The following is a 25,855-nucleotide window of genomic DNA, read 5'->3' as shown; positions in this document are numbered from 1 at the left end:
ATGAAAGTGTTGCCTTGAACACCTCCAGAGAAAACTTTTAAATAGTGTTGAGGTGCTGCTTTAGTTTTTGTAAGTCTGGACTCTGAAAAACTTAGAATGTGGAAGAATTTGATACTTTGTGGATTTAATCTAATAAATCTTAGTTGTTTTTTTTAACAAAGTGTCTGCTAGACATGTCTCCTAAACAGGTTTCCTACACAATACAAAACACAGAAGGCTTTGTTTCCTGTATCTTATTTTCTTCTTTGCTATCCTCTCTTCTCTCCTTCCTTCCTTGAATTACCATCCTTCATTCCTTTTCTAATTTTTTCCTTCTGTCCTTCCTTGCTCTACTTCCTTTCGTTACTTGTATCCTTTTTGTTTCTATTCTCTCTGTCCTTGCTTCGACCCTCTTTTTCCTTCCTTCTTTTCTTACTTGTGTCCCCTTTGTTTCCTTCCTTCCTTTCTTCACTTACTTGCATCCTCCTTGTATCCTTTCATGTACCCTTATTTCCTTCATTTCTCTCTTCCAAAAATCCTTATTTCTTTGTGTCCTATCTTTTCTCTTTCCTTATGATTTTCTGAATACTTACAGCCTGCTCACTGTGGAAATATCTATCAAATATTCATGGTGAATTTACTATTACTACTTTACATTTTAAAAATCAATGCTAAGGACCGAGATCCTCTGGAAAGTTGAGTCTGGAAAAGTCTGTAATCTGAACACGATGAAGAAAAGCAGGAACTGTAATCGTGTCGGGGTCGGTGCCTCTGCCTGTCTCCCTCTGTGCGACGCGGCCCGCTCGGTCGAGACCCAGCTCTCCCTCCATCTGAGAGAGACCTGAGGGCAGCACTAATCATTAATAATTACGACGCTCAAAGTACTTAAATTATCAAACAGCAGAACAAGCCTTACTTTGATTTTTTTTTTGTCCACACGTAATTAGTGGAAGCTGCAAAGAGAACATGTTCAGAGGCGAATTATCTCCAAGGCGTAGAGAGGGCTAACGCTGGTCTGCATCTCCCCAGTCAAGATCCTCAGCAGAGCAAGATGTGAGTTTACAAAAGATTTTTTGAAACGATATGTGCCAAATCAGACATGCTTTTAGAAATAAATCTAAAGCTTTGTGTGTTAGAGGTGAAAAACATTACAGTAGATTTGTAAAACACAGGAAGACTGTCCAGAAATTTCCATAGGGGGTAAAATATCGAGTTAGAGCAAAAAAAACAACATTGTAAGCCATATAATAATGATGAAATGTAGTGTGAAATATCACTTCACATCCAAAGAGTGCACATAGCATAAAAAACTTAAATAATCTCATTAAATGTAGGTTATTTCTCATTTGAACTGTTGAAATTGTACACGTTAATACCATAAACAGATGATTTTTCTAAGCCTTTAGAACGTGTTAACTAAGCTGAATTTTCATTTTAATTACTTGGAAATAAATAAAATGGGGTTCCTATGCCTCTGGGATTAGGCAGCTTATTGAAGGCAGACTCTGCAGGGTTCCTGCAAATTTTTCATGCTAAAATTAAACATTACTCCAGACTCAACTTTCCAGTCCTTTGTAGTCATTTTAAATAATAAATAAAACTAAAACATTCACAATAAATTTATGGCAGATATGTGTACAGTGGGCAGGGACAAGAAAGTAACACAAGCAAGAAATGGAGAAAGAACATAAATGAGGGGCAAACAGAAAGAAAGAACAAAGAATACAAGAACTGGAATAAAAACAAAAGGAAGGAAGATTCAGAAACAAGAAATAAGAAAGAACACAGCATGTTTATATTTCTGCATTTGGGAGATGCTTTCATCCAAAGCAACCTACTATTGAGGATGAAACAATGCAGTTAAAGTCAGAGCTAATAATGAGCTATTTAAAAGGAAGCCCTCTAATTTGATGATGTAGAAAAAGAGTGTACGCTCAAAGGGAAGTGTAGAAAAATTGTTATTTTATTGTTTAATACTTATCCAGACCTGGAAAACATTGAAATTAAGTACCCTGGTTTTCCAGGCTGCATAGAAACCCTGATAGTTCAGGTTTGACCTCAAATGTTTTCATTTTGCAGGTTCCTGTTGCACTTTTTGTATTTCTGTAACATTGTGTTCAAATACTTTTTATTTATTGAGGCTTGAGAAGTAATTAAGTTGATCAACTTTATCTTAAATGTTAAATGTTAAATTTAGGAATAAAGTGTCACTTCTTGTGCCTGTAAGCTGGAAACAAATGTAGTAAAATTTGTTAATTCCTCACATGTTGTTGTGGATATTTTGATTATAAAAGCAGATTTGGACTTTCCTGCAGTAAACCATAAGCAGATGTAAAATAACCCACATGTTCTACTGATAAGTAAAATCAGAGAGGTGGAATATTCTAAAACATGAAACTATCTTTCTTATAGTGAACAATCTGAACATCCCTTTTAAACATTTGTTTCCACTAAATGCTTCACAGAGTTACATTACTTATCCCAAAATCTCATCCTCCCCTTTTCAATTACACCGAGTAAAAAAAAACCACAAAAAAAAAACATGCAGGTACACATGCAAGCTGCACCAACTGGTGCTCTCATTAAGATAAAACAATTACAGATAACAATGGTAATGAGGTGCTGGCAACAATTCCTAATCAAGACATACCTTTTAATGAGGTGGGCTCTGCTGTTCACATAACTGGAATCAATGGAATAATTCTCCGTCTGCAAGAGAGTGATGAAGAGGGAGGGAAGGAGAGAGGGAAGGACGGTGGGGGCAACAGAGAGAGGTACTTTTAATAATGGAAGCAACCAAAATAATGTTAGCAGTAATTGGCTTTCAGTAGAAATGTTATTTTACACAAAGGCCCTGGTGAGCAGCCTCGGCTTTCAAAGGGCTGATTCCTATTCTCTTTCAAAGCACACACGTAGAGAGGCTGACTGAGAGCTGAGAGCAGCAGAGGAGAGTGCTGCAGCGAGCGCAGCCGCTCTTCTCCTCTTTGCCCTCCCCGCTCTCGATCCCATGCTCCCTCCCCACCCTGCCGGTCAGCCCACTGTCTTTAAAATGGAGTCATAAGGGAGGACAGACTATCATGCAGATAGGAGAAGAAACAGAAAGGTTCTCCTTTTCTCCCTCTCCCTCTCTCTCTAAACTCCCTGCTTTTCCCATGTTGGAGAAGACATTCATGTTGAAATATTAAATAAATAAATAAATAAATAACTATAAGAGCAGTAGATGAAATTAAGAGTGTACCGGGGGAATCTTAACTCCGCGATTGCACGATGAAAAGGCTTTCAGAATATGCATTCAATAGATCTCTGACCCATATTAAAGAACACAGTTAAAATGGATCTTTTGGTAAATTTTTTCCACATTTATTCAGTTAGTAGAATCTATGACAAAAGGAATGAGAGTACTTTTGTGCAGGTAGCCCCTCCACATCTGCCAAACATCTACTGACTCTAGGTGAGACATCAGAGAGCAGTGGCAAATCAAAGACCTCTCCGAGGAATTTCCCCGTTCTGCACCAGGCCAAGATATGACTCCTCAGACAAAGTTGGACACGAAGCAGGAGTTTCTGCAGAAAGAAAACAGTCTTCACTTAAAATTCCACAGAGGAGACACTGTATCCTGATAAAGCCAGAGTCAACGCCTGATTTCCGAGGAAAGTGTAGCATACCGGCATCAAAGCCTTGCTGAAAGAAGAAAACCCTCTTTCCTAAAGTTAAGAAAGGTTAATGTAGCCGCTGGAGCACAGTTGCTGATCATCAAGTGGACCAACTATTTGACGCAGGCCTGCTGTTGAGGCAGCAGTGGGCCTGTGCAGCTGTCATATGCATTGACAAAACACATTTGGACTGAAATGGAGTATGACTGTGCAAACGCTGACCTTGTTAGAAGGTAACTGGCTTCAACACTTTGACTATTTGGATTGCTACTAGGTTCCAGCCAAGATAAATGTCATTTAAGGAAAAAAATAAATGCACAAGCAGGAAGCTAAAGCTTAATAGGTGAGGTCAGATTTTGACCAATTCATGCCAAATCTAGTCATTTGTTGCCTTTTCAACAATAAGAAGATGGATTCTGCTTGGCTATTACCATTAGCCCTGATATGAGGTGGCTAACTTAACTTAACCAATCAGCAGTCCAAAGCCATATTTTTTCTTTAGTACATATACTTCCAGAATCGTTGGTAGAAGTAGCACAACTGTGCACAAAGATCTCACTTTTTGTTATTTGTTAGAAACAAATACAGTAATTTTAAAACATCCCAACGCTTCAAAAATAAGACAAAGCTCAAATATTTTTTATAATCTTTGATTTTTACCCTGTGATAACAATCAGACAGATAATGACTATAGAAAACTATTTGGTGTCACTAAAAATATACCAGTCACCATGCTGAAGGTTGTTTGGAAGTGCGTCATAAATTGCTAGTGCTTCACAAATTTTGTAAGCCAGTGCCACACTAGAATGTCTAAACTCATCTTGGTACAAACTAATTGAGGAAGTTGGAACCGTTCAGCCTTGAGAACTGTCTAGATGGCTTAAATTCAACAAGGTCAGCAAGAGATTTTGGTCTACGTCAACAAGATAGCAACTCAAAGTTTCTGCAGATTTGCCAAGGAGTCAAAAGTCCTGATCCAGTTCATCCCAGAGGTGATTTAATGGCTTGAGATCTGGTGACATCTGAGCTACTGGAAAACTGAAAAATCATCCCCATGTTCAAGAAATTAGTTTGAGATGATTTGAACTTTGTGACATGGTGCATTTCTCTGCAGGAAGTGTCGATCATGGGATATTTAACTGGTCATAACGAGATGAAGATGTCAGTAACAACACTGATATTTAAGCAATGCTACGTTGCTACTAGCAGGGAAAAAGTAGGAAACTACGCCAACACTTATTACAGCATGACATAGGTCAGGACAGATCCATGCTTTCATGTTGTTCACATCAGATTCTGACCCTAACAACTAAAAAACCAGGAAAAGTTTTTTGATCTATAATCATCCAATGTTGGTGAAGTAAAATCAACTGTAGCTTCAGTTTCCTGATTTTAACAGACAGGAGGGAACCTGGTGTGGCTTCAACCCTTCATATCATTCAGTCTGTCCATTTTCCTCTAACAAAGCATTTTGTCCACACAATTGCCGCTTTGTGAATTTTTTTTTCTTTTTCAAACATTTCTCTGTAAACCCAAGAGATGGTTTTGTGTGAAAATCCCTTTAGATCAGCGGTTTCCGAAATACTCAGACCAGTCCGTATGGCATCAACAACCATGCCATATTTAAAGCCAGCTAAATCTCCTTTATTTCCCATTCTGATGCTTGTTTGGAACATCAGCAAGCCGCCTTCACCGCATCTAAGCCTAAATGTGAGTTGTTGCCATGTGATTGGCTGATTTGGACTGGGGCCATTTTGGAAAACTTGAGCTTCTGAGGTGTGTCCATCTTTCAAAGTCCCCCAAACTTTGATAAATCACAAGACAAGCTAACACAGGCTCAGGATGTTTACTTAATAATAATGCATCATATTGTAATTCCTTCTTCTTTTACCATTTACCCCTAATTAAACTTTAAGTCATTACTGTAGTGGATAAATCATGAGAAGGAATGTAATTAACATTTCAGTAGTATCAAATAATCTAGGGCACACAGTGTTTGTTCATTTGTATTACCCCTGACTCCTCCTGCTCCCATTCGGCTTGACTCCATTAAATATCAAAGTTAACAGTAGTGGCAGAATAATGCAAGTCAAATTCTTCTTTAATTAATTCATAAACAGGGGTACATTTTTCAAATGCACCTGTATGGGTATGTTTATTAAACATGTATCCCATGGCAGAGGCATGAATGGGTATCACAATGTACGAGGACTCAAGTTTGTATAATACAGAAATTATGCACTGTGTAGTTTATGCATAATGTTTTGTGTTGCACTTGCGCGACGCTTTGATCCCAGCACACAAAAATTAAACTGCCTCATCTGCCACAGAGGCTGCACATCCACTGAGAGACTAATGAAAATGCAAGGCATGAGTAACAAGAGGAAAACTTCATTTAAAAGACCAGATAGAAAATATCTTGTGAATGTCACTCAGGCGGCAGGCTGTAATTGGTTTGGTTGGCATGTTTTGGGTGAGAACGGCCCGCAGAGGACGGCGGCAACCCCCCCACTCAACACCCACACACCCACCCAACCACCCAAACTCACAACCCGTCCCTGTCCTGAAATGGGACTCTGCTTTCCACAACACGACTGAAGGGTTCCAGCAGGTTCTTCACATCCAAATCCTGAACCGTTCCTGACTCAAATCAACAGAGTCCTCAGGGTATTGAGAGGGAAAGAAGGAAAAAAGAGAGGAAGGAAATAGAGAAAGGCTGAAGCAAGGGAGTGAAGATAGTTTAAAATGGAAGGCTAAAGGAAACAGGAACAAAAGAAAGAAAAGGAAACAAAACAGCCAGGAGGGAAAAGAGAATAAGAACAAAGAGAGAAACAAAGAAAGAAAGAAGGAAAAAAGAGAGAAAGAAAGAAACATAGAAGGAAAGGATAGAATGAAACACCAAAAAGATAAAAGGATGAAAAGACGAAAGGAATTGCAAGAATGAAAGAATTGCAAAAAGGATAGAAATAAGAAAAGGAAGAACAGCAAAAAAGAAGGAAGGAGAGAAAGACAGGAAAGTTGTAAAATAGAAAAACAGGAAATAGATAAAGAACAAAAAGAAATGAAGAAGGAAACAAGACCAGGTTGGAAGAGTATGAATAAAAAATGACCAAATAGAAAGATAATAAGGAAGAATGGGTGAAGGACAAGAAAGGGGAACTGCAGAAGAAAGGATGTAATGAAACAAAGGACAGATAGAAAAATAAAAAGGACTAAAAATGAAAGATGGAAAGAAAGTAGGAAGCAAAGAATAAAAGGAAAGGGGAAAGATGAAGGACAAAATGATGAAGATGTAAAACAAGGAAGAAAAACAGAAAGAGATGAAGGAAAGAAGGCACAACAAAAGAGACAGAAGAGAGTAATGGAAAAAAAAGAGGAAAGAAAGAAGAGGGAAAGAAAAAGCATAGAAAGACAAATGTATGTAATAGAAGAAGGGAATGAAGAATGGAAAAATATTTTTCTATTTTCTTTGTCATACTTATCCAGACCTGGAAAACGCATAAAGTCAATATTAATCCAGCCTGGCGTCTGAACCCTGACAATCGGTGCATTCAGGAAGCTCCATTACTTCCACTTCAGCTATTCCTCCAAACTGCAGTTCCCCATTAATCAAAGAATGTGGCCTATTTTCCTCTGTTTATTAAATTGTCATAGGGAAATAAACAATAAATCATCATGGGGGGGGGGCATAACCTTGGGCACCGATGAGTCAGTCAAGAGGGCCTATTCTGAGGAAGAATCAGACGCATTAGTCAGGGCTTCCTGTAAAGAAATGCAATGTCCTCCCCCACATTTCTGTCCGACCTCAAACTGGAGGACATGTCAATATATCTTGCAGGGAGGTCAAGTTTCACGCAAGACGATCGCGGACTGCTTAACTACAGCGTGGATGCCACAAATGGCCGCTTAATCAGGTTGGACAATGTGTTGTTGTGATCTGAGCGGCCCCAGTTCAGCGGCCAGAGTCACTCTATCCCTCTAATTATTGTTCCGTTTCATCCAAACGACTGGAGGCAGGGATGTAGTCCCCGGTGTCACCCAGTGACTGATGGGTAGTGTCAGGGCGAGTGGAAGGAAGAAGTGGAAAGAGATTGGAGGGGAGGAGGGCGAATGGGTCCAACCTGCCCAACAGGAGCGTCGGCATAACCCAGCAGCTTTCCACTTTTCAGCCGTCTCTTCTTTCCCTCCATCAGAACCAGAGGGAGCGATGGACTCGCTTCCCTGCGACTGAGAGGAAAAGCAATCTCCTCGCCTAGTTCCTGCCATAAGATTTGATTTGCCTTCCTCTCAGCGTGACAATTGCTTCGGCAGTCTGGATGCAAGTGTATTCATTGTATGGGGGCTCGGGCGGGAGCATCAGTGTGAAGACGGAGAGCGGCAGCAGGGGTGACGACACCAGTTGTTACACCAGTAAACACCCGACAAGTTCAGCAGATGTCACACCGATAGGAGAGGAAAGGGAGGGAAAAAAATGTGACACAGCTGGTTGACTCTCTGTACCATCAAAGCTGATTGAAAGCCAGATTTAAACCAGAACGCAAGCTATGAAACACTTTTTCTTCTCCATTTTAAAAATGGAAACAAAACACCAAACGGATTGACATTTATCTATTTACAAAGTTCTGACCCCGCCACAACCGCAAAGCGAACAATAAATCCTTTAAAGTTAACATTTGAGACAAATTGCATTTAATAGATCAAGGGCGGAGGGAATAGAGGGGTAGCAACACTAAGCACATATGGAAGAAAAACTGATTCCCTCATGTCTGTCTGCCATGGATGCAACTCTTTAATGTCATCAATTTAGCTGACAAAGAACATCCAGCCATGCTGTTTGTGGAAAAACTAATGTTCTCGCTGCCACGCTGAAACGCAGGCTTTAAACACACAGAACAACAGACAAGACTGAATCTATTAAGACTGTCGGATGACATTTGTCTGCTACGTTTTGTATTTAAGCAGCACTAGGTTGTGTCTCAGCCTCCTCTCTGCCCAGGAAGGAAATATTGCATGTAATGCCCGATGAGTCAGTCCCTTGAGTTTTGGATATCCTAGTGCAAAATTTATTTATTTATTTTTTTAAATAGGCGCATGAGAAAACAGTCACAATAATCAGATAAAAATACAACATTTTGTGAAAAATACAGAATTTCATACAAACTGACTTTTTGCTTAACTCTATGCATCAAAATAGGAAGAAAAATAGATAACAACTGCTGCTCTAATCCGTAAAGTTTTTGGTTTTATTTTCTTTAATCAAAACCAAAACTTGTATTTTATTTCTTATATCTGGAATATAATATTCAACAATCAGTCCTTTGGCACACATTGCTGCAATTAGGATTATTTGTGATATTTCCTGCTTTGCTAAAGCTGCTTCAACTCAAGGTTATAAAGCTGTGAGAATCTTCTAGCAGCTCATGCCTAGTGTAAGGAGGGAATATTTCATACAAGAAATATCTCTTTTCATGTAGTTCTGCAGCGCAGATCGAGGCTACATTGTGAGCGCTTGGACTTGCAGGCAACTTTTTGATTCCCTACACAGTGTCTGTGAAAAGAAATGCTTCACTTTGAGCCTCCTGCACATCAGCGTTCCTGCACACACACACGCTCTCTGTTTCCTATTTGGAACAAAAGCACCACTCCAACAATCCCTGACTCACAAGTCTGTGCTGGCGCCTGACGTCCCCGCCTCTGGGTCTGCACCCAGCCGTGCCTCTAAGCAGCTCCAATTCAGGCGGCGTGACACCCACGGACAAGACGCAGATGATGAATGCACCTGTTCGCGGCGGACCTGCGCTTTGCTCACCTTCCGAGAGCGGAGGAATGCTCCTCGGCTATCGCAGACCTTTTGCTCCCTCCCCTTCGGTGACCAACATCAACACCTTCAACTTGATTATAAGATTTCTCATAGACCTCTGCCATCTGCTAGATTATAGATTTCCCTCTTCCTTTAGAGAGGGCAGAGCCCCAGAGGGAGGATCAGTGGTAAAAAGGGTGAAAGAGTGCCTGAGGCGCAGCTATGGCTGTGGATGGGATTACATTTTCTATTTCTGCCTTCTCAAAGAGGCCCAGCATGATGAATACAGAGAGTTGTTACCATTTAATATCAACTGCCTTCCCTGCAAACTCAAATTATACACAATCAATTGTGACAGAAGGGTACACGTGTGACGAATAACCTGCCACATTCTCTGCATCATTTCACTTCATCACACATAAGTTCACCCCAAACCCAGTCGCTCATTGGGAAATCAATCACGCCACAGAAGTGAATGATTCTGTGGAGGGGTTTTAAAAACATTTTGTCGCTTCGCCGTTGCTTGTGCTGCACTCTTTACGAGTTGATGACAAAAAAACAGCCGAGAGCGCTCGTGAGGTCACACATGGCCCTGACCACCAGTGTTCAGCATTGTGTGGTCACGCTAAATAACAGGCTTTTAGCAAAACAATGAAGCTTGAAACACAACGGCACTTCCTGCTTGCGTTTCCTCCTCGTTTTTCACGCCTTCGCCCGTGTAAACGGAGGAAATATTTTCCCATTCAGACCAAAAACAATCAGCCGCTGTTCCATGATGCTGTTGTTTTTGCACCACCTGTGCATCAACCACCCACATTCAAATCTGCATATCACTCGACTGCCTTTCAACCACGGAGCACAGACAAAAAAGTGCAGACCAGTTTCCACGTCTCTCAGGACCACAGGCTCCACAGAAGTCCAGTTAGTAGGAGATGTGATTAATTATACATACATTGATAGAAACAGCATTCATTATTCATGAGCTTCTCAACGTCAAAGCTATTTCCCTCCCTCTCAGAATGATGAAAAGATTTTAAATAATAGCACCCGTTTGCAGACGTCTGCATTCCAGCGGAGACGACTGACGCTGAAAAGGCTTAAAGTTGGAGTGGCTGTCTTAGCGGGGAATCACCGCTTGGGCCCCAACGTGTTTCAAACTGTTGGTAGCGTTCAGGGTGCGAATTATACATTCCCAGGCAGGGTGGGCCGATTTTCAGTTGGCAAACCCTGAAACCAATTGTGTCTCAGTAAACGTTTTTTTTAAAGATTTAAAGAAATCAAATCCAAAGGTTTTCTAGCCAGAAATCACTTTAAAAAACTAAATGCCAGAAAAATAGACCATGAACAAACAAATCGGACCTGCACACTAACACATCGACTGATGTTTCTACCTAACATTTATTGCAGCTCTGTTGTTTTCCTAGAAATAAAGAAATGATCCAATTAGTTAATCGATCTACTGCATTTCTGGGAATACATAAATGAGCAGAAAAACATTTTTTGCTCAATTAGTAACACCTAAAAATAACTGTCTATTGTTTGGTAGGTGCAATGCCTTCTTTTGTAATGCAGCACACACAATGTGATCACCAGAGAAATCACGCAGTTACAGTTTTTTTTTAGTTTTTCTTCACATGCAATAAACACCACACACCAACTGAAACCAAAGATGTCCCTTAATAATTATCTGACTACTTTGGGGAATTCATAGAGAATTGAAATTTAAAGGTGGTCAGTTTATCCCTAATTTATTATAGCGAAAGTAATGCACCCTGTTCTGATGCAGCAGAACTCTGTGAATTTCACGCCCTTCATCCCAATGCAAATGCACTGAAGTACATCACTGACGATCTACAAAGTCTTCATTTCCTCACATCAACCAACATAAAACGTGGTTTTCAACATGCCACAATGCGTGGCAAAATGCATGGATATAAAAAATATACTTAAAAATGAATACAATAAAGAAACTCTTAAGGTCAGAGTGATTAAATCCTAACATTTTCTTCAATGACTTACTTTGGATCAGCGGACTGTGGTATATCAGTGGAGACGTTTGTTTGGAAGAGGTGGAAATTTAAGAAAGATCAGGTTCAGAGATAATTTAAGGCGTCTGAAATTGTACTATTAAAATATTCTAATTTATTTATGCAGCCAAACAGGTTATGAATGTTTTATACCCAAATCAGGTCTTTTTACCTTTGTTGTTGGGTTCCAAGGTTTCATTTGAAGGATAAAACCCCACTTCCTCCTTGTAATTCACATAATACCGGTGTTTTGTTTTGCCTTTTTGTGTCGACACAAGGCTGGTGCTTTTAAGCCGTTTAGATGGAGTTACAGTGTCCATTAGAGTGAATAGGGGTGTACTGCTTCAATCTGGGGGGATAGAGTTTCACTTAACACCTGTTCAGTGGTCAGGGCTCCATTCGCTCTCAGATCCAGAAAACGTCTGCTCCATCGAAACCATTATAATTCACAGTTCAACAGAGAGAAAAGCAGGGAGGGAGGAAAGCGACTATCTGCGCTGTTTCCTAAAAGAAATCGGCTTACTTTTCTAAAAGCCTGGGGAGCCCAATCAAATTCAAATAGCAGGGAACTTCCCTTCCAGGCAAGTCTTGAGGGATTTTCTTTAATTTGGATGTCAGACTCAAAAGTTTGCACACTCCTCTCATCCTAAAATCCGTTAATGTGCATATATGGCGCCACATGAGAGCTAGGTGGTAATTTTTTTGAACAGACTTCGGAAACACTAAGGAGCCAGTCTAATCCAGGTAGTGTTATGTTCCGGGGTTCTGGCTGCATGGTGGGAGTTCCTGTGCACCCTTATTACCTTTTACCACCAGATGGCGACAGGTTCCGGCTGGAGTGCGGTGCATTATTATCCGCAGCTGTTCGTGATCATCCTCATCAGCGGCGCAGACTTAAGGAGTTGGCCGCCAGTCCAGCGTCGCCTGAGTGTTAGCCAGTCACGGTACCTCTGAGCCCCCCTGAGCCTGTCTCTGTGTTTCTAGTTGTCTTGAACATTCTAGTAATTATCTTTATCTACTCCGTTGCCTTTTAGGTGATCCTTTGATGAGATCCCGGTTGAATTCCTGGCTTTTGAACCATCCTCGTGACGCCGTGGAAAGTATCCACAGGTTGCCCGAGTTCCCAGACTTACCTCTCCGTTGTTTTGGCAATTATCTCCTGGACCCCACGGCTGGCGGCCATACCACTCCTCCGTCTCCCCGCTGCTCTCGTGCCTACCTGTCCGCTGCCCACCGCACTCCTCCGTTGTTCCTGGACCCACCAAGAACCGAGACCCCGGACATACTCGGTTTCCCCTCCAAGACTCTGTTCATCAGCAACAAGTAAGACCAGCCTGTTTTTTCCCAGAAAGATTTCCTTCCTTCCCACGACCCCTGAACTCACCACTCTGTTCTTTCCTCGTAGTGAACCATTGTTGCCGTCCCTGTTTTTGCCCCTGGACCAGACCATCCTGATTCTCACTGATAATTGTGTGATCTTTATTAAATCATTTAACACTGATCCTACCTCTCCTGTCTTGTGTTCTGCATGTGGGCTTGTTAAAAACTACCATCATGACAGAACACTCAGGCCAACAAATCAGCCCAGCAGACGCAATCCGGAGAGCCTTAGCCGAACAACAATCTACATTGCAAACTCATGAAAACGCACTAAGAGAGTTAAGTAGAACCCAAACTGAAACGAACCAACAACTGTCTGAATTAACCCGATTCCTTCGAGGTTCAGCCCCTCAAACTTCTCCTCCAGATCCCGCTCCAGCTTCAAACCCAGCTCCGGAGATCCAATCCACGTTTTCTGAGATCCGTCCACCTACACCCGAAAGATTCACAGGTGATCGGAGAAAATGTAATGGTTTTCTCCTTCAATGCTCAATAATGTTTAATCACTCCCCGAGGAGCTTCCCTTACGACAGCTCCAAGATAGCATACGTCCTGTCCTCATTGTCGGGACAAGCTTTGTTATGGGCCGAAGCTCGTTTCCCAGATCCAGCACGCTATGGCTGTTCATTTGATGAATTCATAAAAGAGTTCAGACAGGTGTTTTGCCAAGATGCTGACCAGTCATTTAATTCCAGAGAGTTGTGGAATATTAAACAAGGAAATAGAACTGTGGCAGAATTTTCCGTTGATTTTCGTATCAAGGCTGCAGCAACAGGCTGGAACCCAGCCGCGCTTAAGAGCGCATATTATAACGCGTTAAATGAAAACATTAAGGATGAGCTGGCTACTTTCGAAGAACCTAGGACCCTAGAGGAATTAATTAGCCAGACCATCCGACTGGATCACAGAATCCGGTCCCGAAGGAGAGATTGGGGTCGTAGGAGCCAACCGTTTAGACACCTCGGTGGCTCCGCTTCTCCCTCGGCAGTTTCTCCGCCCCGAGCCTTTCAGGAACCCGAGCCCATGCAGTTAGGTCGGACTCGCCTGACTCCTGAGGAGCGCCAGCGGCGCATTTCAGCCCGCCTTTGCATTTATTGTGGTTCCCCGGGTCATTTTTTGGCCAACTGTCCGGTTCGTTTAAACCTCCCGGTCCGCCCGTAGTAGCGAGGAGGTTGGCGGACCATCCCAGCGAAAAAGACTCTCCTCGCTTACTGTTGCCCGCAACCATTTTGATTCAGACCCAGTCATTTTCTTTATCCGCCCTGGTCGACTCTGGTTGCGAACAAGATTTGATCGACGACTCCCTGGTGAAACAGATGAAAATAGAGACCGAACCACTACCTGTTCCACTGCGAGTCACAGCATTAGATGGGAAAACACTGCCACACATCACACATAAAACCAAACCACTCCACCTCATCATTTCGGGTAACCACAGTGAGTTTATTTCATTTTTTGTATTCTCATCAGCCAATTCCCCCATAATTTTAGGGTTCCACTGGTTACAACTTCACAACCCACAAATAAACTGGACCGAAAAACACCTAGAGTCCTGGTCCGCTTCGTGTCACTCATCTTGTCTCCGCTCAGCTGTTCCCCCAGGTCCTCCGCCGGCTGAGCCTCAGGAGGCGGACCCGGTCGATCTCTCCACAATCCCCTCTGCATACCACGACCTCGCTCCGGTGTTCAGTAAGTCCAAGGCTCTTTCTCTCCCTCCTCACCGCCCATATGATTGTTCCATAGACCTCCTGCCGGGGGCTCCGTTACCCACCAGTCGCTTATACAACATTTCTCGACCTGAAAGAGACACTATGGACAAATATATAAGGGAGTCTTTGGCAGCCGGTGTAATCCGCACCTCATCTTCCCCTCTGGGAGCTGGATTTTTTTTTGTGGGGAAGAAAGATGGGTCTCTGAGGCCCTGCATAGACTATAGAGGGTTAAACAATATTACGGTTAAGAATAAGTATCCCCTGCCATTATTATCATCTGCCTTCGAACCGGTGCACGGTGCTACAGTTTTTTCCAAACTCGACCTGCGAAACGCTTACCATCTTCTGCGCATACGCGAGGGTGACGAGTGGAAGACTGCGTTTAAGACACCTACTGGCCATTTTGAGTACTGCGTGATGCCTTTTGGCTTATCCAATGCGCCTGCATTTTTTCAAGCCCTGGTCAACGATGTTTTAAGAGACTTTCTGAACATCTTTGTTTTCGTGTACCTGGATGACATTCTCATTTATTCGCAGACTCTAGAGACACACAGACGCCACGTTCGCATGGTTCTCCAAAGACTGCTCGAGAACAAACTCTTTGTCAAAGCTGAGAAGTGTGAGTTCCACAAGCCGTCAATTTCTTTCTTGGGTTTCATGTTAGGGGGCGGACAGGTACGGCCTACGGAGGAAAAGATCCAGGCAGTACTGCAATGGCCCGCACCCGAAACCCGCAAGCAGCTCCAACGCTTCCTCGGATTTGCAAACTTTTACCGCCGTTTTATCAGAAACTACAGTCAGACAGCTTTACCACTAACTGCACTAACCTCTTCCAAGATCCCTTTTAGTTGGACTCCGGAGGCTGAAGCGGCGTTCTCACGCCTCAAGACCCTCTTCGCCAACGCTCCCATCCTGATTCAGCCAGACCCGTCCCGACAGTTCATTGTCGAGGTCGACGCCTCGGACACCGGAGTTGGTGCGGTCTTATCCCAGATCTCTCCTGGCGACGATAAAACTCACCCATGTGCCTTTTTTTCCCGCAGATTATCACCCCCAGAGAGAAACTATGATGTGGGGGATCGGGAGCTGCTGGCTGTGAAATTAGCCCTGGAAGAATGGAGACATTGGCTGGAGGGAGCGGAGCATCCGGTGCTGGTCTGGACCGATCACAAGAACTTGTCCTACCTTCAGTCTGCCCGGAGGCTCAACCCACGCCAGTCACGCTGGTCGCTGTTTTTCTCTCGATTCAATCTCTCCATCTCATATCGCCCTGGTTCCCGTAACATCAAGCCTGACGCACTTTCCCGCCTGTATTCGTCTGATGATTCCGAGAAGGCCCCTGCCCCTATTCTTCCTCCCAGTTGTACAGTCGCCACCGTTACCTGGGAGATCGAAGACATCATTACTCAAGCTCAGTTGACGGAACCTGCACCCGACACCTGTCCTCCCAACAAGCTCTATGTTCCTGTCTCTGTCCGAGCCCGTTTCCTCCACTGGATCCATGCCTCAAAATTCTCTGCACATCCCGGAATAAGCCGTACCATTGCACTCGTCCTCCGCAAGTTTTGGTGGCCTTCTGTCCATAAGGATGTCAGTGAGTATGTCCAAGCCTGCACCACCTGTTCCAGAAATAAGACCTCTCACCAACCTCCATCTGGTCTCCTGCAACCTCTCCCCGTCCCCAAACGACCATGGTCTCACATATCTATAGATTTTGTTACCGGCCTACCTCCTTCCAAGGGCATGACCGCCGTCCTCTCCATCGTCGACCGTTTCTCCAAGACCTGCCACTTCGTTCCTCTCCGTAAGTTGCCCACGGCTTTTCAAACCGCTCAACTTCTGATCAAACACGTTTTCCGACTCCATGGCATCCCACAGGACATCCTCTCTGACCGAGGTCCTCAGTTCGTCTCTCAGGTTTGGAAAAGTTTCTGTTCGGCTCTCAACGCATCTGTCTCACTCTCTTCCGGCTTTCACCCCCAGACCAACGGTCAAACCGAACGGCTCAACCAGGACCTGGAAACCACTCTCCGCTGCTTCACCTCCACCAACCCCTCTGACTGGTCCCAATTCCTCCCTTGGGTGGAGTACGCTCACAACAGCCACATCTCGGCAGCTACCGGTATGTCCCCGTTCGAGGCTTCCATTGGTTATCAACCCCCTCTTCTTTCCTCAGAGGAAAAGGATATCTCGGTCACCTCAGTCCGTCATCACATCCGCCGTTGTCGGAAGGTCTGGAACACTGTTATCAGTAACCTCAACCACACTGCGGATAGAAATAAGCGCCTGGCTGACCGGAAGAGGAGACCAGCACCCATATACGTCCCTGGTCAACAGGTTTGGCTTTCTTCACGTGACGTTCCGCTCAAGTCCATTTCCAGAAAGCTCTCTCCCCGATACATTGGTCCCTTCCCCATTGAAACCGTACTCAGTCCGTCGGCTGTCCGTCTCCGTCTGCCCGCCTCCCTCCGCTCCCACCCCACCTTCCATGTGTCCCAGATCAAACCGGTCCAGACCAGCACGCTCTGCCCTCCAGCCGCACCCCCCCCACCCCCCCGTGACATTGATGGCCATCCTGCATACACCGTCCGTCGGATCGTGGACTCCCGTCGGCGAGGTCGCGGCTGGCAGTACCTCGTCGATTGGGAGGGCTACGGTCCGGAGGACAGGTCCTGGATCTCTGGTTCTTCCATCCTGGACCCTTCCCTTATCTCCGACTATCGTTCCTCGTTGCCTTCCAGTTCGTCTAGGCCGCCAGGTGGCGACCGTTGAGGGGGGGGTACTGTTATGTTCCGGGGTTCTGGCTGCATGGTGGGAGTTCCTGTGCACCCTTATTACCTTTTACCACCAGATGGCGACAGGTTCCGGCTGGAGTGCGGTGCATTATTATCCGCAGCTGTTCGTGATCATCCTCATCAGCGGCGCAGACTTAAGGAGTTGGCCGCCAGTCCAGCGTCGCCTGAGTGTTAGCCAGTCACGGTACCTCTGAGCCCCCCTGAGCCTGTCTCTGTGTTTCTAGTTGTCTTGAACATTCTAGTAATTATCTTTATCTACTCCGTTGCCTTTTAGGTGATCCTTTGATGAGATCCCGGTTGAATTCCTGGCTTTTGAACCATCCTCGTGACGCCGTGGAAAGTATCCACAGGTTGCCCGAGTTCCCAGACTTACCTCTCCGTTGTTTTGGCAATTATCTCCTGGACCCCACGGCTGGCGGCCATACCACTCCTCCGTCTCCCCGCTGCTCTCGTGCCTACCTGTCCGCTGCCCACCGCACTCCTCCGTTGTTCCTGGACCCACCAAGAACCGAGACCCCGGACATACTCGGTTTCCCCTCCAAGACTCTGTTCATCAGCAACAAGTAAGACCAGCCTGTTTTTTCCCAGAAAGATTTCCTTCCTTCCCACGACCCCTGAACTCACCACTCTGTTCTTTCCTCGTAGTGAACCATTGTTGCCGTCCCTGTTTTTGCCCCTGGACCAGACCATCCTGATTCTCACTGATAATTGTGTGATCTTTATTAAATCATTTAACACTGATCCTACCTCTCCTGTCTTGTGTTCTGCATGTGGGCTTGTTAAAAACTACCATCATGACAGGTAGATTTTGTGGTTTCCGTTCCCCCCCCCTAGGAATAGGCATTACAAACATATTCTTAGCAGTCATTTAATTTCTTTCTTTCCTCAAAGAATCACTAGATAGCAATTTCTCCTTTGAGTTGTGGCCTACATCAGCCACAGTGTTGAAGGGGATGTTAAATTAGAGCAGAAAATATTCCCAAAGGTTCCTCCCGCCTCCCCTGGGCCGAGCCTTAAAAATAAACACTCAGAAACACTCCAGATTATGTAAACACATTTCTCTTAAACGCTTACGCGAGAGCAGCGACTGAATAAACAGCACTTCTTTCACTCACTTTGGAAATCAGTAAGCAAAGAGCACATTTTTAATAAACTCGGCGAGGACGACAGAAATTAGAAACCCGAATCGACTCGTCTTCTGCGGCGTGGAGACAGGAGTGCAGGAATTTCTCTCGGCAGCTTAAAGGTGGCTGCCACTCACATCGGCCCAGCTGTAGTCTCCTTGTCTCCCCTGCCCTCCCTCCCTGTCTTTTCTTTCTCTTGCTCACTGTGACAAGGCATCTTTCCAGACATTTTAGTTTGATGGAGATTTGCAGCAGCTCATTACAGACTGGGAGGCTCTGTGAGCGGATGCAGTCACTCGGAGATGGATTGAGTGGGTCTGTTTATTGACATGCCTTAATCTGACACTGGGTAAAGGGAATGAGTCACCGCCTCCAGACACACTGCCACATCACAGCCACTCCAGCAAACAGGGAGGCAGCACCTAGGATACGAGTGGAACTTCATCAGCGCTCATTAATCTAGCAACCCCAGGCCACTCGCTCAAACAAACCGTGTTTACACTGCATGTTGGCTGGATGGGGGGGTGATGGAGCTTTTCAAAGGGCATGTGTGCAGGTGCTCGGATCTCTCACACACATAAATGCACAAACTGTGACCACACACAGGCACACAAACATACAAACTTCGACTCAGGCTCATAAAAAGGGATTCCTTCCATTCTCCTTGCATATGGAAACAGCTGCTATCAATTGAAAGTTTTGTCACGTTACGACAACAAGCTGCAATGTATTTTACTGGGATTTATGTGATAAGCCAACACAAAATAGCATATATTATGAACATAAAACATGGTTTAAACATTTGCTTATGTATTCACCAAACTCAATTTAAACCCAGTGTAAACAATTGGTTAATTACAAAACAGATGTATGTGATGTAGTCTCGATATACTACATGGAAGAAGATTGGACATTTGAGCCTACATGCAAAAAAAAAAAAAAAAAAGAGTAGATTACTATCATTGAACCCCGTCGCCCTGAAAATCTCTGTTGAAACATGGCGGTGGAAGCATGATGCTATGGTGAGGCTTTTCTCCAGCCGGGAAAGTTAAGCTGGTCAGAGTTGAGGGGAAGATTGGAGCTAAATAAAGGACAACAATGAAAGAAATCATGTCAAAGACTGCAACAGACTTTCATCAAAACAACCCAAAACTTACAGCCAGAGCTACAATAAAATTGTTTAGATAATTGGTGTCTAACATAGGTCCTCTGGGGTCAAGTCCAGCATGTTTTACATGTTTTCCTGAATAAAATGAAGGGTTCGTTGGTAGTTCTCCGTGGAACTTGACAAATAATCAGAACGCAATTCCACTGTTTGAATAAACTAAAGCATGTATATGCATTAGAATGGCCCAGTCAAAGTTCAGAGTCCCTAAATCCAATTTGAACTTAAAAACTGACAGATGCTCTTTATCCAATCTGACCAAGCCTGAGTTAATTTGCAACAAAAACATCAATGTAAAGCTGCTAGTAAAACCCCATGTTAGTCAATCAAATAAAAAACCATGTCAGCACCTAAAGAGTGTGAATACTTTTATAAGGCATTTTTTCCTCCGCCCATTCTTCTTCTGCCTCCCCTATCCTTTCTATCCTGTTTGTTGGTGCTTCATGTTTGAGCACATCTGGTTGTGATATTTAGGATGGTCCTTTTAGGCTGCTGTCAGTGTGGGGATTGACAGCGGAGCATTAGCTGCGTGCAGATCTCTGCCGCATCTGTAAATCCGGCTTATTAGCAGGACCGCGACAGACTGCATTAAGGGCACAGTTAGAACAAAACGACAGCTGACGCTTTTTGATTCAGCAGCATCTTGTTTCTGGTGAGAGATCTAAACGTATCACATATAGTATACTGCAAAAAAAAGAAAAACCTTAAAACAAATACTCTGACATCATACCCTTACATAGACAAAAATAAAACTATTTTTGAAGAAATGCATTTGTGCACAGCCAGAGAATATGAAAGGGAAGAAGTTCTGTGATTCGAATTTACAGTGAAACACTCATTCACATTCACAAACACGCATAAAGTCGCAGCAGGGCCATGAGTCTGAGGGGGAGCCGGCTGCTGCCTCCATCAGGGACCGGGAGTCTGGCAGCTTGAGAGCTCGGCCAGCGGATAGGGGTCCAGATGCACGCGTTCATGAGAGAGGGTGGGGGGGATTCAGCAGCTGAAACACACAGGGATTATGCGCAGACTTCATTTAATTTAATTTGTATCAGGGTTGTCTTTGGGGGCAAACACCGTTTTTCACTGCGGGGGGAAATGCACGGGGTCACGGAAAACAGCAACAGACGGCGGATCTCTAACTCGCACCCCTGCAGTGGATCCACAGGGGAAAGCGGCGCACGGCGCGCTCAAATCCTGGCCACGTTGCTTCTCATTTTCACACAAACAAACACGCGAGCCGATATCCTGCTTCTGTCTAATTACGACCATATTATAGAGTCAAATCCATCCAATTGACATGCATTTTAGATCCTGCATCCACCTATCCATGGCTTGATTTCTTGAAATGAAAACCCGGAATGCTTTTGTTCTGCCTCCATAAACAACATGTAGTAATTTCTGGTGCTTATCAAAGCCTTTGTGTACTAGTCTGTGTGTGTGCTGCAAACACTCAGACTAAGCTGTTATCTACCAAGAACATATCTTAGGGGTGGATGTTTATCTGTGCAGATGCAGATTGCTGGTGTTCCCTTTGTCTCAGAGCTGTGCTACATATTATTTGTCTTCTGCTGTTTCATCATTTAAGTCTGATACAGTTTGATGTCTTACAATGGAGAAATTATTTTAGTTACCCCAAGGCATCAAATGTGCTTCTACTTGTAATCTGGTAAAGGCGCAGGGGGAAAAAAAAGAAAGAAATACCAACAATTGATTATTTAACCTTCCTTTTGTTGCTTTAAAGAACATAATTTAAGCTGTTAGTGAGTAAGAAACCAACACATCCTCTATGTGTTCCTTTTTCTCTGCTTTCTTCAAGTTCCAGCTGGTAAAATTTAAGACTTTTAAGATTATTTCAGAGTCTTTGTTACATATATTGAGTAACTTATATTTTAATTAGTAACTTTAACAAACTAGATGCAACTTTGGCAACACGCAAAGTGTCCCAAACCTTTGAGCTTTTCCATATTTTCAGCCCCTCATTTGAATGTAATTTATGGGGATTTCATGTGAAAACCAACACAAACATTGAATAATTGTAAAGTGGAAGGAAAAATATACATTTGTTGCATTTCAGTCTCGCCTGTGACAACAGCTGGAAGTATTTTACGGTTTGTTTAGACACTGACATTTCTCCCCCCTTTCTTCTGCAGAACAGTTCAAGCTCAGTCAGATTAGACAGAGAGCTTCTGTAGGCATCGACTTTCAAGTTCTCTATAGGAATTTGGTGTGGCTTTGACTAGGCCATTCTAACACATGAATATGTATTGATCACAACCATTTTTTGTAGCTCTGTACCTCTGCTCCAGTTTCAAGTCTTTTGCAGCCTCAAAAATATTTTCCTTCAGTATTGTTCTTCTGCATTTAGCTCCGTCTGTCTCATTTAATCAGAGCACCTGTCATATGTTTTTTCTAACCTCAACAACTCTCGTGACAAACTTTAAATTAAAGATTTCTTTCTCATTACTTGTCAAAAAACATCAGAATTATGTCCTATTAACTCTCCTGTCAGATGAAACAACTTCTTTAAGCCATTGTATGTTTTATTTTATCTGGAAGGTAAACCAGTTGCTTTTACATATCAGTTATCTAACTTTAACATCCTTTACAAAACAGCCTCCCAAGTGGGCATTGCAGTGGTTATTGACAACAGGTGGCAACCTGCTAACGTAATGCAAGTGTTTAAAACCAGACCTCATTAAAAACATCCTCTCCCACAAGGACCTGGAGGACAATGAGGTTGTAAGAACATTTTAATTACCCAAAGAAGCAAGAAAGATCCAGTTTCATGAGTAGATTTCTTTACCAGGTTTGGGAGAAACGGCTTTGAGTGATAAAATCCTCCAGATGTTTGTTGCTGCAAAGTAACAACATATGAATTCCCTAGGCTCTGGTTCAACACAATGCCAGTGATTTGTTCTAAAAAACATGTAAAGGCAGAAAAAAAAGTCAGTGGATAAACAGAGTTAAGTCGTAACAAAATGAAAGTTAAGACCCATTATAGAAAACTTGGACATTGTCAAGACTTTTTAAGACTTAAAACTAAGAGGATTATTTTTAAGACTTTTTAAAACCTTGAGTAAACCCTGTATGGACTGGAAAAAGTAGTTTGATTATAAAAAAAAATTAAGACAAAATGTGTGCAAAAGCATCGCCTTGTCACTTCCAGAAAGGTCTGCGCTGCTGGAGCCTGTTGAAGACAATCAGGCTCTCACTGGCAGTCGTTCCCTCTCCTCTTCCTCCCCCCAGCCTCTATCAAAAGATGTTAGTGTGTAAAATGTCAAAGACAGAAGAAAAAAGAGGCAAGAGAAGTAATCTCTGTTTCCGTTTTGATCGCAAGTGGAATAATTGGAACCCTCTTAGGCTCATTACACGAGTTGCCCGCCAGCCAAAACACGGCTCCAACTGCCCCTCTCCATTCATGTGGCAGCTTTGAAAAAAATATCGCTTCCTCTAGTTGCAACTTTTTAGGAGACGTGGCGACGAAAGGTGTTGCTACCTACATTCCCTCGGCGTCTTTGAACATCTTTCAGTTGCTGATGTCAAGCACCAATTGTGAGCAACCGGGAGGAAACAGAAACAATCTGGCTCCGTAATAAGGCCATCAAGCACGTTACGCAGCGTTATTGCTCAACCTCGCTGCTTTTTGGCAATACCATTCTTCTCAATTACATAAGGTATCGCATACGTGCAACAAGTCCATTAGGATCCCTGTTACTAATGGACTTGTCTTCGCTGCTATTAAAGTACGCTTGTAATTATTGTGACTCTAATTACAATTACTGTATTATCCAAATTAACCTTATTCCTGGTTTAGATCACCCGGAATGACGGTAGCCAAGACATGCCTGTGAAGAATGGCACCGACGTCCCTTCAGATAAATCCGGTATAATTAGCTGTGTGCCTTACAGGGCCAGTGTGATGGTAATAATTAGAGCTACTGTAGCAAAGGTCATGCAAAACAATTTAGCAAAGATGCGGGCTGCATGGGTAATGGGAGGCGGCCCCTTCCTATTCAGAGCCGCCGCTGCTTTACCTCTGCTGCACTCGCCTCGTGTTTTTAACCAATGCTCTCAAAAATATTAGAAAGTGAGAACCCATCTGAGCGGCAAGCAGACTCCCAGCTAACACAGTTTAAATGGATCCGTGATTAGATTTGAGGAAAGTGCTACAGGGTTTATGTGTTAACTGGTATCAGCTAAAATCGATTCGTGAGGTGCGATAGCCCCCACTTCCCCCTTACTTTCCCTCCTTAACTCCTACCACTTCCCCATATGTTGCAACTGTTAGCCTGATGTAAAAGCGTTTATGGCGACCTGTCGTCATTGCAATTAATTTTGAAAGACGGGGAGAAAAGGAGGGAGGAGAAGAGAGGGGGGACAGAAAGCGGTAGATGCTCTGATCCACCCAGGTGCATGGGTTAATGAGCTGAGTCAAAAACGTTGACATGAAGGTAAACAAGCGAGCACGTCGAGGTGCTTCTATTTCTATCCGTCTCCCATGTGGCTTCGCTCTCTCCTTCTCTCTTTGCAACTCCCAGATAGCTGGTGCGCAGGGAGCTCCGGGTTCGCAGCCTGGAGTCCACCAGGAGCTCGCTCTGCTCCCTCGTCTCTCCTCCATCACGCCCCGATGAGATAAGTAACAACCTCACACTTAAATATAGCATCTCAAACAACACATATGTGAGCTCGATCGGTCTCCGCGCTGCAACACAACAGCCCTGCCCAAACTCCCAGCACTCCCAACAACACTTCTTTAGCGCCGAATGATATAAACTGATCTGTCTGCCACATAAGCAGCTTGACAGCTCATAGCTTGCCAGCTGATTTCACTCTACCTCAACAAAATGATGGTGCTTTTGGATTTTTCGACATATTTCTGACTGCTACAAAGGTCCGTCTCTTGCTATCAGCTGTTAAGAGGAACACCAGAGAGTAAAAGATCAGCCATCTGGAATATAAGAGATTTTTAAAGTAGCTAATTATGTGGTATTTCTTCTCTGTTTGGCACAAACAAAAGTGTAAAATGAGCAAGTTTTCAGGAGAAGCATGTGCCAGATTTTTTTCTTGGACCAAGATCTGGCCGTAGGAGCTAAAACGTCCCTACATATATCTGAGTTGAATGGAAAGCCAATAAATATGACAAAATTTCTAAAACTATTTATGTGTGGGAAATAAATTCAGAAAAAAAAAATCATTCAAAACCATCATCCATGGTCTAGTAGATATAACACTTTATTTTATTGCTTCTGTCCAGTTACCACAACTCATTTAGTTCAAATAATATCTAATAATATGGTAGAATAAGGTTAAAAAGAAAATGTATGTAAAGTTCAGTGAATGGAAAAACTACCCAAACAACAGTATGAGTTTTAAAATGTATTTTAAAATGAAATACTGAAATAAATTAAACTTTTCAATGACATTCTACTTTACTGAGATGCAGCTGATTTTCATCCAACATTTTGATATTTATACTTTACAGTTTTGACATAATATAGTTTAAAATAGTAAGAAAATTAATACATAAAAAAACAGTCCATTACATCAATTCACCAGAAAAATTTATGTTTTATACCGAAGAAGAGAAAGAAATCCGGACATTCTTAAACATAATTTTTGTGCCAATTCCACCACTCATGGGTCCCCCTGCTGGTGTGGAGGCCTTAGAGAAGCAGCTTAGTTTGCTTATGCCTTGGGCCGGTTCTAAAACGTATGAACATACTTCTGCACCACTTGTAGAAAAACCAGGGAAAGAGATTTCCTTTCGAGGAGGAACATCTGTTTTGTACGAGTATTTTTATTTTACTAAGACAAAATAAAAAGTAAAAAAATAAAATTACAAAAATAAACTAATAATATAGTTAAATAGTTTTTTAGGTAGTTTCTTCTGTTTGCCTACAACTTTAAGACATTTGCTTATATTAGAGCAGCATCAAGTTCACATTTTTTATCAAACAATAAAAAAACCCAGAAAATCATTAAACCTTACACAAACCCAACTCAGTAAGAGCTGTCTAACATCTAATTCATGTGTTTTTGTTCACTAAGAGGAAGCCTGCTGATAAAATTTACTGGATGGGAGCTGAAGCATATGCTACCATCCATATGTTTTTGCGACTGTTCGGGTTTAAAAAACCATAAACTGTGATTATCATTGATCTACAGTTGTCAGACGCCTAATCTCTCTGACTCATAACCACCCTGGTCACATAGGGCG

The 25,855-nt window shown here is 43.1% G+C and overlaps 1 protein-coding gene and 3 long non-coding RNA genes across 10 annotated transcripts in view; 3 read left to right on the top strand and 1 right to left on the bottom strand.

Annotated features, from left to right (window-relative positions):
• The window catches only part of pcdh19 (protocadherin 19), an 88,995-nt gene that overhangs the window by 35,760 nt on the left and 27,380 nt on the right, over window positions 1–25,855 (bottom strand). For all 7 annotated transcript variants that reach the window (XM_032554448.1, XM_032554449.1, XM_032554450.1 and 4 more), the window contains exon 3: window positions 2,630–2,688. In XM_032554448.1, the coding sequence (XP_032410339.1) occupies window positions 2,630–2,688 (59 nt within the window). The remainder of the gene's footprint in view (window positions 1–2,629; window positions 2,689–25,855) is intronic.
• Window positions 11,001–19,424, top strand: LOC116714120 (uncharacterized). The gene is made up of 2 exons (XR_004338002.1): window positions 11,001–12,203; window positions 18,148–19,424. It is a non-coding gene; the product is annotated as an uncharacterized LOC116714120 (long non-coding RNA).
• LOC116714118 (uncharacterized) lies at window positions 12,215–12,960 on the top strand. The gene is made up of 3 exons (XR_004338000.1): window positions 12,215–12,403; window positions 12,494–12,782; window positions 12,865–12,960. It is a non-coding gene; the product is annotated as an uncharacterized LOC116714118 (long non-coding RNA).
• Window positions 17,780–18,087, top strand: LOC116714119 (uncharacterized). Its single transcript, XR_004338001.1, has 2 exons — window positions 17,780–17,909; window positions 17,992–18,087. It is a non-coding gene; the product is annotated as an uncharacterized LOC116714119 (long non-coding RNA).

Source organism: Xiphophorus hellerii, chromosome 23 (assembly GCF_003331165.1).
Source record: "Xiphophorus hellerii strain 12219 chromosome 23, Xiphophorus_hellerii-4.1, whole genome shotgun sequence".
Classification (NCBI taxonomy): Eukaryota; Metazoa; Chordata; class Actinopteri; order Cyprinodontiformes; family Poeciliidae; genus Xiphophorus; species Xiphophorus hellerii.
Note: the sequence above shows the minus strand (reverse complement) of the source record. Positions and strands in the feature narration are given on the sequence as shown.